The sequence below is a fragment of the Paramormyrops kingsleyae genome, chromosome 20 (genome assembly GCF_048594095.1).
Source record: "Paramormyrops kingsleyae isolate MSU_618 chromosome 20, PKINGS_0.4, whole genome shotgun sequence".
Classification (NCBI taxonomy): Eukaryota; Metazoa; Chordata; class Actinopteri; order Osteoglossiformes; family Mormyridae; genus Paramormyrops; species Paramormyrops kingsleyae.
In genome coordinates, this window is record NC_132816.1 from 19,231,315 (window position 1) to 19,246,758 (window position 15,444).

The window sequence follows — 15,444 nt, forward strand, 5'->3', positions numbered from 1 at the left end:
TGACTCACATGGGACGGCCCAAAAAGTGAAGAATGGCCACAGATGAGCAGTAACGCGAGAATCGGCCCATTGGGGCGTGACAGCGTAAAGCCCTGACTGGATGCACACACGGGCGCCTTAAGCAGAAGAATAAATGCTCCGTAGGTAACTGATGTGTTTAATCAACAGACACCCTGTTGGATAAATGAATGATAATGGAAGTGTGAGGTGGTTTTAGAGCAGGCAGAATGGAGTCCTCACATACCTCATCCTGCTTTCCTGCGAGACGCGTGGAAGTGAGACTGAGATTTGGGGTCACATATATTTCCAGCAACCCAGGAGCAGTTTTTGTGATTAAGGACCTTGCTCAAGGTCAGCAGTGATGCGATTAGTCTGACAGCTGTGAGCTTCAACCCAAAGACCTTCCGGACGCAGGTAGAGACTGCTAGCTAACCCACAGAGCCACACAGAGGGCACAGACACATCCTGAATCATGTGGATCTCGGACGCAGAGGTAACCTTATTGGCTGCTTGCCTTCGGTGTGGAGGATGGCAGAAACGCTGTACTGACAAAACAAAGTAAAGTCACATACAGAAAATAATGTTTCAGATGGATCCAACATCACGTGTGAGGCACGTTGCTGCGGCAGCCCTGATTTACGCTCTGTGTTCACGACTCACGGATCTTATGTAGCATCCCGGCATTTCGTAAATGGGGAACAGATTTGGGGATTTGCATTAGCCACGCACAGACCAGGCTCTCGCTTAGAGATCCTCGCCAAAAAAGCCGCAGTCCGAGCAAACCCTGTCTTTTTGAACGTGTCGCTCTGATCTGACGATGGACGTTATATGGGAATGGATCAGCAGACAGAGCAGAATGGTCAGTGAGAAGCGGACAGCCCCAGGAGCCCATGGGGACATGGCCTGCACCAGGGGGGTGGGGGGAGGGGGGCAGGGGGCGGGGTTTAGGCCAGCTGTGGCCCTGTTTCTCACTAATGAGAGCCGGCTGTGGTCGGCAGCGCTGCACTGATTCAATCGTTGGCGGAGGCTGGGTCCTTATTGTGCCTGGGGGTGGGGGGGGGAGGGGGGCAGAAGGAGTCCTTCTCTGGTGGTTCTCTGTACAGACAGCGGCGGAGGGACAGCCGTACAGAAAGGAACAAGCCATTTTCAAATCAGAGAGCAGTACATGAGTGTTTTTTTTGTGGGGGGGGGGGTTGGGGATGGACACTGCTGGGCTCTTCGGTTTCAGCTCTGGCCAATTACCGGCAGCCAGCCAGGGCCTGAGCGTAGGGGCCAGTGTGAGATTGATTCTGGGGGGGTGGGGGGGGGGAGTGGGGAGAGCGATGCTCCGGGGAGGCTGTGCTCAGGGCGGCGTCCGGGAGGGGGTGGGCAAAGGGGCGGAGCTACGCCCTCCCCGCTCTGGCGTCGGCTGCCTTTCCGCCTGGGCCAGAGGGGAAGGAGCGCGGCTACACAGCGGCGGAGGCTCGTACTCGCAAGCAGGGGCAAGCGGCGGCATGAGGAGAGGCGGCGGTCGGACGGGCGTCGTGGCTGACGGGGGGGCGGCTGGCCGGCCGGCACGACGATGACAGCGATGCTCAGTCCAAAGATCAGACAGACGCGGAGAGGTGAGTCACTCCCATCCGCTTGCGCCTCATTTCCTCCCAGCTTCACGTCTCATGGTGAAGCCTGACAGCAGAGCAGTGGCCTCTGTCACCAGCAGAATTTGGATCCTTTTTCCTGAAAACGTTTCTCCAGTGAGAAGCGCTGAAAGTAAGACGGCAGCTGCTCTGAGCTACACGGTGCCGCTTTCCCGCGCGTCAGGCGTAACCAGCTCCCAAACGGCTCACAGTTTCCGCTGAAGTCCTAAATCATTGCTGCTTTTTTTGTTTTGTGATGCTTCTGATACCATCCTAAATAAAGACTCATGTTTAGTTTATATATATATTTATATAGAGATTTTTCCATAACCAGCTTCACAGAGATCAGTGAAATGCATCTTTGTGAAGTTCTGATTGCAGATGTAAGGTTGCATGGGATGTATGATCGCTCGCGGTGGATGTTGAGGGACCAGGTGCTGAACTTGTTTCTGGGTTGATCTTCACGGTCTGCTCCCCCACCCTGGTGTCACCTGCCGGTCGCTTCTGCGGGGTGATGGAGGAGTGGTCGGGCAGGGCTGTGGGTGACGCTGGCTCAACCCGGGAAATGACGCACCTCTCAGTGTCTGTTAGTACAATGGCTCCGGGGGACTTCGGGTGGGGTCCGACAGCAGACCAGGGAGGCGGGCAGACAAGGAGGGGGGGGGGTCGCTCTCTCAAAGCCACTGACCCAGGGCTCAGGGAGAAGATGTGGTCGTGAACTTTACAGCCCCGTGTTGGAAACCAAAGCAAAGGGAAGAGCATCATTTGAGATGCGTAGAGGTGGAAGGGAGGGCAGAGGGATGAATGAACGTGTGCGATTAACGATCCGGTGCGTATCGAAGCCACGCCGGTCACCTACGGCGACAGTTGTTAAAGAAACCCAGGATTTTCAACCTCCCCTCCTCCCAATGAAACACCCATGGCAACGGGATGGGGGTGAATCATCCAGTTGGGGGGGGGGGTCTAAATGAGCAGGGGGGCTGGCAGCAGCCAGTCAGAGCACTTCCGTGGATGCCGGTGGTGTCACTGCCGGGGATGCCCGGGGGTGGGGGGCGGGGGGGTTAGGGAGTTACCAGAACGCAGTCCTCATGGCTCTTTCACCACAGCAAAAAAAAAACATCACGCGCTGGAGAGACATGAGTCAGACGAGGCCGAAAAACCCATTTGCTAATGGAGATGAGGTGGCAATTCCGGCCCTTTCCAATTTTCCTAAAGGAGGGAGACCCCCCCAGATCCGGAGCAGGGCCTGACAGAGGCCAGTGGGGTGGAGGGATACAGCAGCATGGCTCCGTGCGACGCCTTCAAATATTCATGACCCAACTCTTTTTTCCTTAAAACGTGCGTCATCCAACTTTAACAAGCCACGCACCGCGCCTGTACCGTGCAGCGCGGGGACGAGGTGACTGGGATCGCTCCGTTTTTGTTTCAAATGCACCTTTACACATTAAAAACTTTTTGTTTGTTTTTTTTTGTAACATCTGTCAGCGGAAAGCCAAAAGCCGGGTAAACAACTCGCAAATCTGTTTTACAGAAGACAAGGGGAAAGGACCTTTGACTGCGGCGAGCTTCTGTGGGCCATGTAGCATTTTCCTGCGGCCTGTAAACGAATTAACAAGCTGCCTGCGTCTGGCTGGGTGCAGTAATGAGGCTGTTTATGCATCTGACGGATACCAGCTGACTTCTTACGAGCCCCTGTAATTTGGCCTAAATGAGGGATGTGATTGATCGTATTGCCTGAGACACCTGTTAACGCAAGGAGAGAAGTAGGAGTGGTGAGAATCTTTTTTAGAGTAATTCTCAGAGTGGCCAGCAGGTGGCATGGTGGTCAAAGACACCGTAACCTGTACTCGTCTTTCAGCCTGAAGTGACTCACTAAAATATTGCGGTAGATATATGGGGGGAAGTGTTGGATCACAGGATGGAGCTTTTGGCTGCTGGTTCAAATCCAGTTTTATCACTGTGACTCACCTCAGTATCATGCAGCTACAGGCGGATGCAGTATATAAAGGCAGCACCCTCCTCCCCCATGGCCTCTACCATCATCGGGAGGAAAAGTAACATAAAGGAAAAGAAAATCCAATTGATTTTCTTTTTACAGAATTGATCTGTTGCCCCCCCCACCCCCCCCACCACCCTGGCACAGAGACGCAACAGAAATATAACCCTGGACATTGATTGTGATGAATAATCCATGACTGTGTCTTTGTTCTGAGTGTTTTCTCCCTGAATTAGGGCTTGGAGCCCCAGAATCATGGAAGCTACGGCCACACCCTGTTTTTGGGACGTTCTAACAGCTGAGGCCTTCAGAGTAAATCGACAGGAGGCAGTTTAGCCAATTTTAGTTCCTCTGCTTTTATGAATTATAAATGGTGCTCAGATGCTACTGAATGTTTCCCCACTGCTAGCAGGCTACCTCAGACAGCTACTCACCAGAAGCTCGCCCCGTTGTGTGAAGAATAAATTCTTCCTCTTCAATAATGCTCACACACTTCTGCTTTGGGATCAATACTGAGATTAGCATAGTCTCCAGAGTCGACCTTATCTCCATCCTCAGCTTTTTTTTTTCCTCATCGCTTTTTTTCTGAGATTAAGACAACGAACGGCTTTGGAGTTAAATGCAAACCAACGCAAACGAAAGCTTCAGGCTGACTGGCTCAGCGATGACGACGGCTGACAGGGATCTCGTGAGGGTTATTATTGCAATGCCACTTGCCAGATCCAGGACTTAGCATTAACGTCTAATTATTAAATTCAGTAACTGATACAGGATGCTGGGCGTCTCAGCCACCGAGTTGCTATGAAACCGCACGAGCATGTTTTTGCCGAGTGCGCCGTAACGAGAATTCACTCCCCCCCCATCATCCTCCTGTCACGGCACGCGGCTGTGCGAATCGCCTTCAAAGGACGCACCGATCGAGCCGAAGGTCATATTAACGTGTGCTAATGCAATAAGCTGATACTCGATTTTCTACCCACTGTTACCAATCGCAAGTGTACATAGACTAAACGCCATGGCTGATTTTGCTTCTCCTAAGTTTCTCCAGGTTCCAGAATCGGCATAAATATATATATATATATATATATATATGTGTATGTGTGTGTGTTTTTTTTTGCCACTCCAGCCAGGTCCAAGAGCATGGTCATGGGGGAGCTGACCCGGCCCCCTGGCCGACCCTGCTCCCCCGGCCCCCAGGAGAGGGCGCTCAAGGCCGGCTGGCTGAAAAAGCAGAGAAGCATCATGAAGAACTGGCAGCTCCGCTGGTTTGTGCTGCGGCCCGACCAGCTCTACTTCTACAAGGACGAGGAGGAGACCAAGCCGCAGGTGCCCTTCTCCCTGCTCACGCAAGCCAACACTCCCACGGAGCACCCACATCGTGTCCCGCCCCCACACGGCTCCGACCCCCTCATTCCACTGCAGTCTGTAGTCTAGAGACAACAGTTTGACTTTGTAAGCTAAGCCAGGTCTAAAGATCCCTGCAGTGAATCTTGAGATGTCACTGAAATTATTTTCTATTCCATTTAAAAAGTCATTTAGGGTATTTATTTCATTTTTTGACAAGGTTAGTTGGCATGGTTCGTGACCATAAACAACCGCAAAAAATTTGCAGTGAAGGAATGCTGATGCTATTATGGATTTTGACTGACATTTCTGCAAGGGTACTGACCTTTCCCCGCCATTAATCGATGGCTTTCCGGAAACCCAAGCATCTTACTCCACGACAGAGACAAACAGGCCGAATTAGCGGGCTCCGCCCTAATAAAAGCACATAACTCACGCACCGCGGTTCCCCGGGAATGGAGTGACCGCCATCAGCGCAAAACTGACAGGTGGCCCATCTACTTAATCACCACGGTTACGAGCTGAATGCATTACGAGCAAAACGCGGAGCAAACTCCTTTCAGTTCTCGCAGAGATGGGGGAGACATCTGACAGTGTGGCACTTATTCATATAAACGTCTATGTGAATTTCACAGTGTGGGGCTCTTTGAAAATAGACAGCGATGGAATTATGGGATGCCCCACACCGTGAGATGAGAACGTGTCCCCAGTGACTTGCCAACGTCGAGTCCATTAGCCCGTCGGTACGCGCTGCCGCTCTTGTCGCCATGACAACACACCAGGCCATGACTACACCCTCCTCTCTCTCTCTCAACGATGTCTGAGAGCAGTTTCTGCGCTGCTGCCCTTACGGTTGGATGTGGGGCGGAGCCTGGGATGAGCTGGCCTTGGGGGGGGGGGGGGTTTCCATCATCATTTTTGTTACGATTATCACTCTCCTTCACGGCCCCAACAGATTCAGGCCTCCTGGGGGGGTGGGGGGGGACCGGGACTTTGGCAGCAGAAAATGGGGGCACAGATAAGGTCAAGCGCTATGATTTCCTCTTTAATGTACTGCAGAACACAAAGGAACCAGTGGAAAATAGCTGGGGGGGGGAGTTTACAGAGGGGGGTGGGAAACGCATCTAGTGGGCCAGCCTTTTTATAGCTCTGTCAGCATCTGGTCACTATATTTCCTATTTCCAAGCTAGAGGAAGGTGGAGCAAAATGGTCTCCATCCTCTTGGGACACCCCCCCGGACCCAACTGTCCCAGGGGCACCAGGGGAAACCGAACAGAACCGCATCCAAACGTCATTCCCCGGCCAGTGTCTGCCCATGCCCTTTAAGATCCCTGTACTAGAAATCAGGCAGCCAATCAAATGCAAACCCAGACCTTTCAGATCTGGTCATTTAACCCCTCCCCTTTCTATCCCACCCCTGCAATCCTTGACGCTGCGTGATGTCACAGGTCCTGCTCTCCTCATCTGCAGGGCAGCATCCCGCTCCAGGGCAGCCAGGTCCACGAGCTGACCGGCAGCTCCGAGGATTCCGGCCGTCACCTCCTAGAGATCATCCCAGGTGAGGCGGCCATTTTGATCTGTCCTCATGACTGGGAGGATGACCACTTCTCCACAGAGATACTCCTCCATTAAAAGAGGCCACGGATTTTACAGAGAAAGGGCATTACTGACTCCTGGGAGTTGTGCTACCTCCAGGATGGTCAACGCCGCTGTAAGTCAGGGAGGGTCAGGTGACCTCCAATGCCATTTTATACGGTGATCAGTGTTGCATTCAAAGCTTCAGATTGGAGACATTTACAATTGACGTCTGAGTTCAGAAAAAAAAAAAAAAAAACAGACATTTTTTGTAGGCTGTGCCAAGCGGATCGACATGGGCGGTTCTGTTCTTTTCCGTACTGTGACTATCATGGCACACCACTGCCTCCAGATGGCGCTGTGGAGCAGATTGGCATGTGCAGCCCTGCAATGGAAAGGCAGTGAACACAGACCTAATAGCCAAGTAGGGAATGTTTCAGTGCACTACAGGATTAATGCTGCCATGCTTTAAAACAGGTTGATTAGCAGAAGAGGCATATTAGCCAGCTTCATCGCTAACTATATCACTCATATTAAACATATAGTGGTATAGCTGGACCTGGTTGTTACTACAGTGTAGTACAGGCAGACTGGGCGGTTTTGACAGGACAGGTCAGGCCCAGACTAATATTCACCTGCAGGTTTTAACCCCAACCCATGTAAATATTTGTTCTTATTTCCGGTGAATTCTCAGGGCACTTTCCCCACCCACCCCCACAAGCTGTGTACACATGCATCATGCTTGTGTGTTTTATTTATGACGGGCAAATATTACAAGCCACTGCCGAGTCCATCAGATGTGGCTAAGGCTGCGGCGGCTTATTGAAGGAGAGGCCTGTTTACAGAGCCTGGGATCCACATTTTGGGCGTTTGCAGCGCAATGTGCTCCTTTTAGACCAATGCTTTGCCACAGGATGCCCCCTGAACCGGGCTGTTCACAGTTTACCACAGGATGAGTCCTCTGGAAATGTTCATGCAGACTTGTTTTTGATTCTCCTAACTGATGCAGTCAGGTTACACCTAGGGGAACGTCCGACAGCTCAGCCTATACTCCAAATGCATGTGCGCCCAGAGAGATCATTCCCTTTAAGAGTGAATTTCAGGATCAACCCGCTATCCTTTTCCTCCTCAAGTCTCTGTTCATTCCTTGTTTGAGTTATGGAGGACAATCCAGCACCAGCGCCCTCTAGGGGCAGATAAAGATTACGGAGGTTTGTGACATTTTGTACTGTGAAGGTCGCTGGCGTCACTTTTAACAGTGTCCCGGTGGCCGTGCCGTATGGCAAGCTGACCCAAATGATGTCGGGAAGGCCCCGGCTCTGTAAAAGTGCCAAGACGGGTGAGGCGATTAAGTGTAAATGGAGAAGCCATTCCTCCAGTTTTACTGGGGCATCTATGCAGCTTCATTTGAACGTCTAACGTCCAGTGCCAGCTGGTGGATCTGTGATAGGCCAATCAAAGCTCCGGTTTCCAATTTTACCTGCTGTGTTGGGGTAAAATGAGTGCTGTCACATTGAGACAGTTACTGATGGATGTGAGAACACCTCTGCGGGCCTCACGAAACCGACAGAGCTTCGGGGACACGTCAGTCCGTTCTTCTGGCAGCAGGGCCGAGTGTGGAATGTGGGGGGAGGGGGGGTTGGGGAAGCAGCACCAAGCCGGCTAATTGGTATTTACAGTTTGCTTGTTTGGTGAATACACACGGCCACTTGTAGATGTTTGTGTCCCTCTGCTAGGCTGTGACCTGCCCCTCAAAAGACCCCCCCCCCCTCACCTCACAGACACACAAACCCCCAAGTTTTCATTCCAGCAAAAATCGCTGTGTGGATCAGAGCTGAGGAGGTGTTTCCAACAGGGGCAGGCCTGAAAACTGAAAGCTGATTGGTCCAGGCTGCAGTCTCTCCCCGTCACTCACCAATTCAAAACATATCATTGGCTGATGATAAGGCTGGTCCCACTGTATGAATTATGCCCCGCTAATGCCCCCAAACTGACGCCTTGCATGTGGTCTGTGACCGCGGGAGACCCCCCCTCCCCCCAGCCAGCCCCCACTGCTTTGTTCTGAAATTCCTTCACTGTTCCTTCACTAACAGCGCTAACAGAGACGCACAGCCGGAAGACACTGCAGATGCTTACGTTGTCCTCTTGACAGGTGCCAGGAAACTTCGCGAACTGGCAGGCAGCCGCTCCTCCGTGCTCCGGTCCGCTCCGCGGGGTAGGTGGCGCGGGATTCCAGCCGGTATTGCCGTGTCTCGGGCCAACAGGCACGCTGCTCTGCAAGCTGTTTTCCCCATCAGCACGCAGAGGGCCCTGTGCTCGGCGCCGGATCTGTGCAAGCGTAATCCCATTCAGTTCCCGCTCGGCGGCGCCCCCTTCCCGAGCCCCCGGCTGTAAGGGCTGCTTGCTCAACGTGCACAAAATGTCAGGCCTGAACAATGGGCCTGTTCTTCACGCCCGCTGTCCACGGCAGCCCGAGCTCTGGCTCTGTGGGCGCGGGGTCCGTGTTTGAGGCCACAGCCGAAGAAGGGCGGGGGGGTCAGTTGACTATGATGGGGAGGGGGGGTGACTCGGGGCGTGGCCTGGATTTTTCCCTCCAGGGGCCCAAGCGTCTGCTTAACACATCCGCGGCTCCGCTACTTGTGTGCTCCTCTCACAGCGGGGGCGGGGGCCCATTGGGGGGGTGGGGGGGGGGTGGCGGTAAGCAGACAGCTTTCGGAGACGGGTGGGACACCAATTCCAGGCGACACCCCCCCAGGGCTGTGGATATGCAGGCAGAGCTTCAGAAAAGCAGTGAGTCGAAGGCCTTGTATTCTGCTCTCAGATTGATTAGCATGGTCTATTTGGGGTAGGGGGTAGTGGTGGTGCGGGGTGTTTGGGGCCGGTAGGGTGATTTTTTGCGGCGTTAGGAAGGGACGAGCTAAGCGGCCCCCCCCCTCCCTGGCGGGAGGGCAGCCAGCGGGGGCACGCACAGCCGGGAGAGCCCACTCTCCACGGGGGCTTGTTCCTGCTGGAGGGGGGCGGTTCTTTTTACCTCCCTTCCTCCTTTCTTTTTGCCCTCCGCCTTCTATGAATGAAGGAGGTGAGCGGCCTCTTTCTGGAGCTCCCTGGCCTGAGATGGTCCTGCAGGCGACCCGCCGGCTCCAACAAGCGCCTCACCTCGTACCTGTGCACGTGGAGGGGAGGGGGCGGGCCCCCCCCCGGGCTGCCTGAGGCCAGACATGGGGATCGGCTGCTGCAGGCTGAAGGACCCCCAACCGGGAAGACTGAAAGGTATGCGCCTCCTTCCCCGGTGGGTCACGTGACCCCGTTCCGCTCTGAGTCACGTGTCGACAGGACGCGTGACGATTGGCTGGGGGTGTTTTTGTGATAGCTAGAGTTGAGTCACGATGCGAGGGGACGCAATTCTAGTGGACTTGAGAACAGGGTTACGGTGCCGCAATAGAAAGATGGGCGAGGGGATGGCCGCGTGTTCAGGATGCTCTGTTCCCCGCTTTTGGGTGCCTCTCTCCTCGAACTTTGCTGTGTGACCACAGATGTGTGTCACCAGCTCTGTCGATCTCACAAACATCACCGCAAAGACCGGAGTCGTGCGATTCCGCGTCCTGGACATTTTCTGCCAAAATCCTGGCACGACCGTTGTGAAATGTGAATCCCTCTTCCGCCGGATGTTCTGATGTTCCCGCTGTGGCCGTCCGACTCCATCTCACATGGTCAAACTTCTTTAGAGACTAGTTTTCAAAAATGAATCGCTTCTCCACAGAGTCTCTTTGCGCGCTGAAAGCTGACCCTCATTGCAACATCGTAATGCACAAACACCCATTACCTGATAGGTATTTGAGGTGAATTACATGTGAATACCTATGCAAATTTTAGCTCTGGGCCTGGGTGAAAATACATGACAGCATTTTATTGTTTATTCACATAAAAGGCTGTTTAGCAATGCTGGATTTTAAAGACACTTGTTTCTGCTCAGAATTCCCCAACCTGAGGGTCCCTTTGACTCATTTCATGAATGACCATCACTGGCTTCCCAGTTCTGTTGCAATAGTTGGGATGCCAGCAAAGGAGCCACAGCTCAGTGATCCTGGACCTCATCTTAATAGAGTCTAATGCTGATCTAAGCTGAAAAACCAACTGAACAACTGTAACTAATTAATGCCTGAAATCCTCTAGAGCAGGAGAAGGTGTTTGACTAAAATGGGCTAAAGAAATTCCACTTTTCCCATCACTGTGTGAGATAGTTTAGTCAGTCAGGTGGCTTGTAACTTCTGCGACAATGGGAGTGTGTCTAAGGTGCCAGGGATGGGAGGCTAACAAGAGTCCCCCCCCCACCAGTTAGCTAGCAGCTGTTGGTGGCCAATGGCCACACTCTACGACTCCCAGCATAAACAAACTGATTGACGCAGCAGGAGCTGCTGGGGCAGGCGCTGTGTTGACGTTGACCATATATGGGGTGGGTGGGGGCAACTACTTAGAAATTCTACAAACAAAAATGGCAGCTAAATGGGACTATGCTTTTGCATGGGGGGGGGGGGTCATTGGGCTGACAACAGGCCTGTAAGTAGAAGTGTCTTTTAAAATGGTTGCTTTTGCATTCTCTGCAAGATTTGGTAGAAGTTTCCAGTATTGTGAGAAAAGCTGTTTGGTGACACATAGAGACCCAGAGACTGTTTGGCAGAATCAGATCATGTGAGCCTTGATGCCAGTAACGCCCAGGACTGACCCTAGGAACGAGAGAAAACCAATGTGAAATGCAAATATCTGGTAAATTCATTATGTTACATGTGTTTTTGGAGACAAGAATCAGTAATCATGAGCATACGGGGCTAGCAAATGGTAACCCTCCTTAGCTCAGCTCAACGTGCATGACAGAATCTTTCTATGAAAGGGAGAGAGGGAGAGAGAGAGGGAGCACGCATCTGCCATCCGTTACGTCTGCCTGTCTGGTTACCACTGGAGATTAACAAAACATGTAAACATAAATTTTGGCGTGTCATGTGGGGCTGCCCCAGCCTAATTACAGTGTGAAAGGAGGAGGTCCGTTCGTGCTTGACTGTCAGCCCCTTACAAACAGCCATAAACAAGGTGCGACTTAAGAAAATAACATGCATGATTCTTGGCTTCCATGCGGGGCGAGCAGGAGGATGTGAAAATGCGGCCTGCATTTTGTTTCCGGGACAGTGTGGATGGTTTTGCAAAGCTCAGTGCAAAATGCAGAATACTGCGTTTGATCGCTGTTGCCAATGTCCAGTATGAAGGCTGACCCTGGCCACCATCCCTTGTATCCGGAAGACAGCTGTAGCAGGGAGAGATTTAAAACAAATGTGGGGATAACCATCTGTCTCCTTTCTATGGCGACTTTATCTGAGCCTTTGTAAACTCCCCAACTGCACGGTTACTGCACATCAGCATTCCCACGTGTGATGGCACTTGTCTTTCCACCCAGAGTTGCTTCGGATCATGTCCAGCTGTATGATCTCTACTTCCTGACTTCAATTTTTTTTTCCTGCCTCAGTCTCTAGCTGTAAAGTGTCTTTGGTACCTGATAGTGCTACTTTATTGAGATAGGGAGGGGGGTCATTCATCTATTATCACTGCGTAGCAGAGCAGGCAGCTCAGAAAAGACCTCAGGAAATTGTTTTAAATCTGCCTAACCCTAACCCTAAACCTAACCCTCCCTGGATATGACAGAGGAACAGACTTGTGTGTGTTTCTGCAGGTTTGGCATTGACAAAATCACTCCACTGCATTGGGATACTCCATTGATTCTGCTTGCTCAAGGCACGCAAGAGCCTGAGAAAATACACATCCTGACCAGGTCTAATGGCTTTTCACCCAGAAGGGGTTCTCTTCCCAGCTGGAACTAGGCCCTGAACCAAAAAGAAAAAAACCTGTGAATGTAATGGTGAACAGATTAAAGAGATGTTTAAATGGAGGGACGGCTCCTTTACGCTCGCCATCCATAGTTCAGTCAAAGGTGACTCCTGGACTTGGATGCAAATTATTTTTCTCAAAATGTTCTCATTTATAGGAGTCATTCTCAACTAACCTACATCCAGGAAAATGGCAGCATACAGTAGATCCAAGAAAAACTCAGTGTAGATCCAACATAAACTAAAAGATACATAAGATTTTCCATAATGGTTCTTGTTAAAAAATTACCCTTTTTTTGGATTGCTCAGGTGTCCACTATATCCTTTCTAAAAATTTCCATCGATGAGATACTTTCAACAGGAAGAATATTATGCTTAAAAAGTTGTAGGCCTTTAATTTGCCACTAAAAAACCAGAGCCTTAGCTAGCATAAGGTCAGCTAGCATCAGGCTAAAATCAGGTAAGCTAGCATCAGGCTAAAATCAGGTCAGCTAGATTCAGGCCAACGTCAGATATGTTAGATTCAGGCTAAACTCAGGTCAGACAGCATCAGGCTAAAATCATGTAAGCTACCATCAGCATAAAATCAGGTCAGCGAGCATCTCACTATAATCAGGTCAGCTAGCATCAGGCTAAAATCAGGCTCTCTGCTGGTTCCTTAGTTAACTGATGGACAGCCAAAGATGCATCAGGATCTTACAAGAAGCATGATATATGCACGCTGCAGTATTTTAATATGCAAAGTGCTACACTGAAATGAATCCTTCAACTACACAGATGTTTGAGATTTAATGAAGGATGCGAATAATGACACATTCCAGTTTTTATCATCATTCCTGGTGTTTTACGATGCTTTCATAGCCGTCGCACCGCTATAAACATCGAATCCTGGCTGTGTTCACATTACATGCAGGAAATCAAATGGTCTGGGCTGGGTAATTGAGTGGTATGTTCAATTGGCTTTTTGGTATCTGGTGCAGTATCACGTTAGCCATTAGCCGTGAGAAAAACGCAGACCTCTCATCTGTGGAAGCTCTATCCTTACAGAAACACGGAGTTCCACATTTAGGTTTATTAATTTCCTGGAGCGTAATCTCTACCGGTCTTTCATGGGGCTGCCATATCGCGAAAGTGCGATGCTTCTCGAGTGCTCGCAAGCACAAAACACTGGACGTATACAAGACGTGGCTCCAAGTTAATAATAAGTAAAAAACAAGAAGCTCTAGAAAAAAAACATAGAGCAAAGTGTTTATGTATAAATACGTGCTCCTCATAGACAGGAAGACATGCAGAGAGACACGGCTCAGGAAAAACTCAGACACCCGATCTGCACTGACTGCCGACAGCAGGGCACTTTATCTCCGGGTGTGTGATGTCATCGGAGCAAAGTCAGCCTCACCCGTCATCGCTGGATGTCCGCACCCCCCCCCCTCCATCTCACCGTGGTGTTCGCTTACACGGCCACTGCCATAACGTATCCGTCTGAGTTGGTTGTTACAGGAATATAAGGCAATTTGGAGAAGAAAACCGCTGGAAAAGCAGATTTTGTGCGCATGTGTTGAGCAATTGATGCATGTAGAATCCATGCAAAAACATGCATGACTTCTGTGAGATTCTAAGAGTCGATCATGTAGACAAACTGTGAGATTTCATAATCAAAACACTGCAATCCCCCGGTTGAGCCACTTCTGCTTACGGGCGCAGAAGAAACATGAGACTGTCTCGTTTTCCGGGGTTTTCTCTAAGGGGGAGAGAAAAAAAACTGCAAGAAAGGAATGGGGCAGGGACGTAAAACTCATCCTCACACAGCCCCTGTAGTCTCAGGGGAGGGGTCGCCTTTTAGGGTTTCAAGGCTAAAGGCCTGCGTCTGATGGCACGCTGTGCATTCTGGGAACTCACTGGCCTCAGCAGGAGAATGCAGACGACCGTGGGGTTTTTCATTATTGTTGTTGTTTATTTTTATTCAGTCCTAAGTTATATATGACAACCTGAAAAGCAAAACACACAAGCCCTAAAACCAGAAACAGACTCGTGAACGTACTGTAACGGAAAGTTTGAAAGAGTTTAGCCTGCCTGGATTAGGCAAGACAATTTTGCCCCCTAGTGGCGATGAGGTTCATTCACAACATTCTACTTCAAGCCTCCATTTTTCCGGACCACGAAAAACAACACAAAAAGTCACAGACTCTATTCCTGGTTATGATATAAATGTGCTGTTTAGAGAATGAGATCTGCCTTGGTGTTTGGCTAAGTAAGTTAACTACAGCTGTAGTTATACATGTCGGGCGCCTGTGTTTCCTGTCTGAGGGGCTGTTCTCATTTTACAGCGTTTATCATCCGTAAATGTGGGCCAGTGGGGTCAATTCAGACCCCTGACCTCTATCATCTAGAGCCAGTAAATGACGCGGGGGGGGGGGGGCTGGCCTCATGAGGTCCCCAAGGAAACATGACAGACCATTTTAGAGCTGACGGCTGATGTTGTCTCCAGGGTTTGCTGCTGGCGGGGGCCCTTCTGCAGATGGGGAATGTTTCCATTGACAGGGCCTGATATAGACTCATGGCTATCCTGAGATCCAGGGTCTGCTCTGATAGCTGTGCTCTTCCTTGAGGCATCGTTACTCGAGCCCTAATTTATGAATAAATGCCAAAGAGCATGTGGCCTAGCGGGTGACGCTTTGCCCACACAACTCCGAGGCTCCGGCTCAGATAAGCAAACATCAACGTTAGACTGTGCAGAGGGTCACTTACTAAATGGATTCCAGGTACTGTGTTGCCTGCATCCCGCACTGGTGCCACCAGGCACAGCAAAGGCTGTGACATCATAACAAATCAGCGGGGGTTGATTTGAGAGCTGGTGTCCCAGTGGGAGGTGTTAGGCTATTCCGTACCCCGCGGGGAGCGTTCGGCCCTCGCTCCTTAACCCTGATTTATCTTCCAAATGCTTATCCAGGACAGGGATGTGGGGGGCATAGAGTCCATCCCCAGGCGGCACAGGACACGGGGAATGGAAAAGTCCAGATGAGGTGCCTTTTATCTCTGG

At 51.0% G+C, this 15,444-nt stretch overlaps 1 protein-coding gene across 5 annotated transcripts in view; it reads left to right on the forward strand.

Annotated features, from left to right (window-relative positions):
- arhgap22b (Rho GTPase activating protein 22b) overlaps positions 1–15,444 on the forward strand; it is a 28,178-nt gene that overhangs the window by 1,541 nt on the left and 11,193 nt on the right. For 2 of the 5 annotated variants that reach the window (XM_023820276.2, XM_072703831.1), the window contains exons 1-3: positions 1,393–1,604; positions 4,739–4,938; positions 6,427–6,514. In XM_023820276.2, coding sequence (XP_023676044.2) covers positions 1,562–1,604; positions 4,739–4,938; positions 6,427–6,514 — 331 coding nt within the window. In that variant the 5' untranslated portion in view covers positions 1,393–1,561. Of the gene's footprint in view, positions 1–1,392; positions 1,605–4,738; positions 4,939–6,426; positions 6,515–9,250; positions 9,802–15,444 lie in introns of those variants that run through there. The other 3 variants (XM_023820277.2, XM_023820279.2, XM_023820280.2) reach the window with 3 other exon arrangements.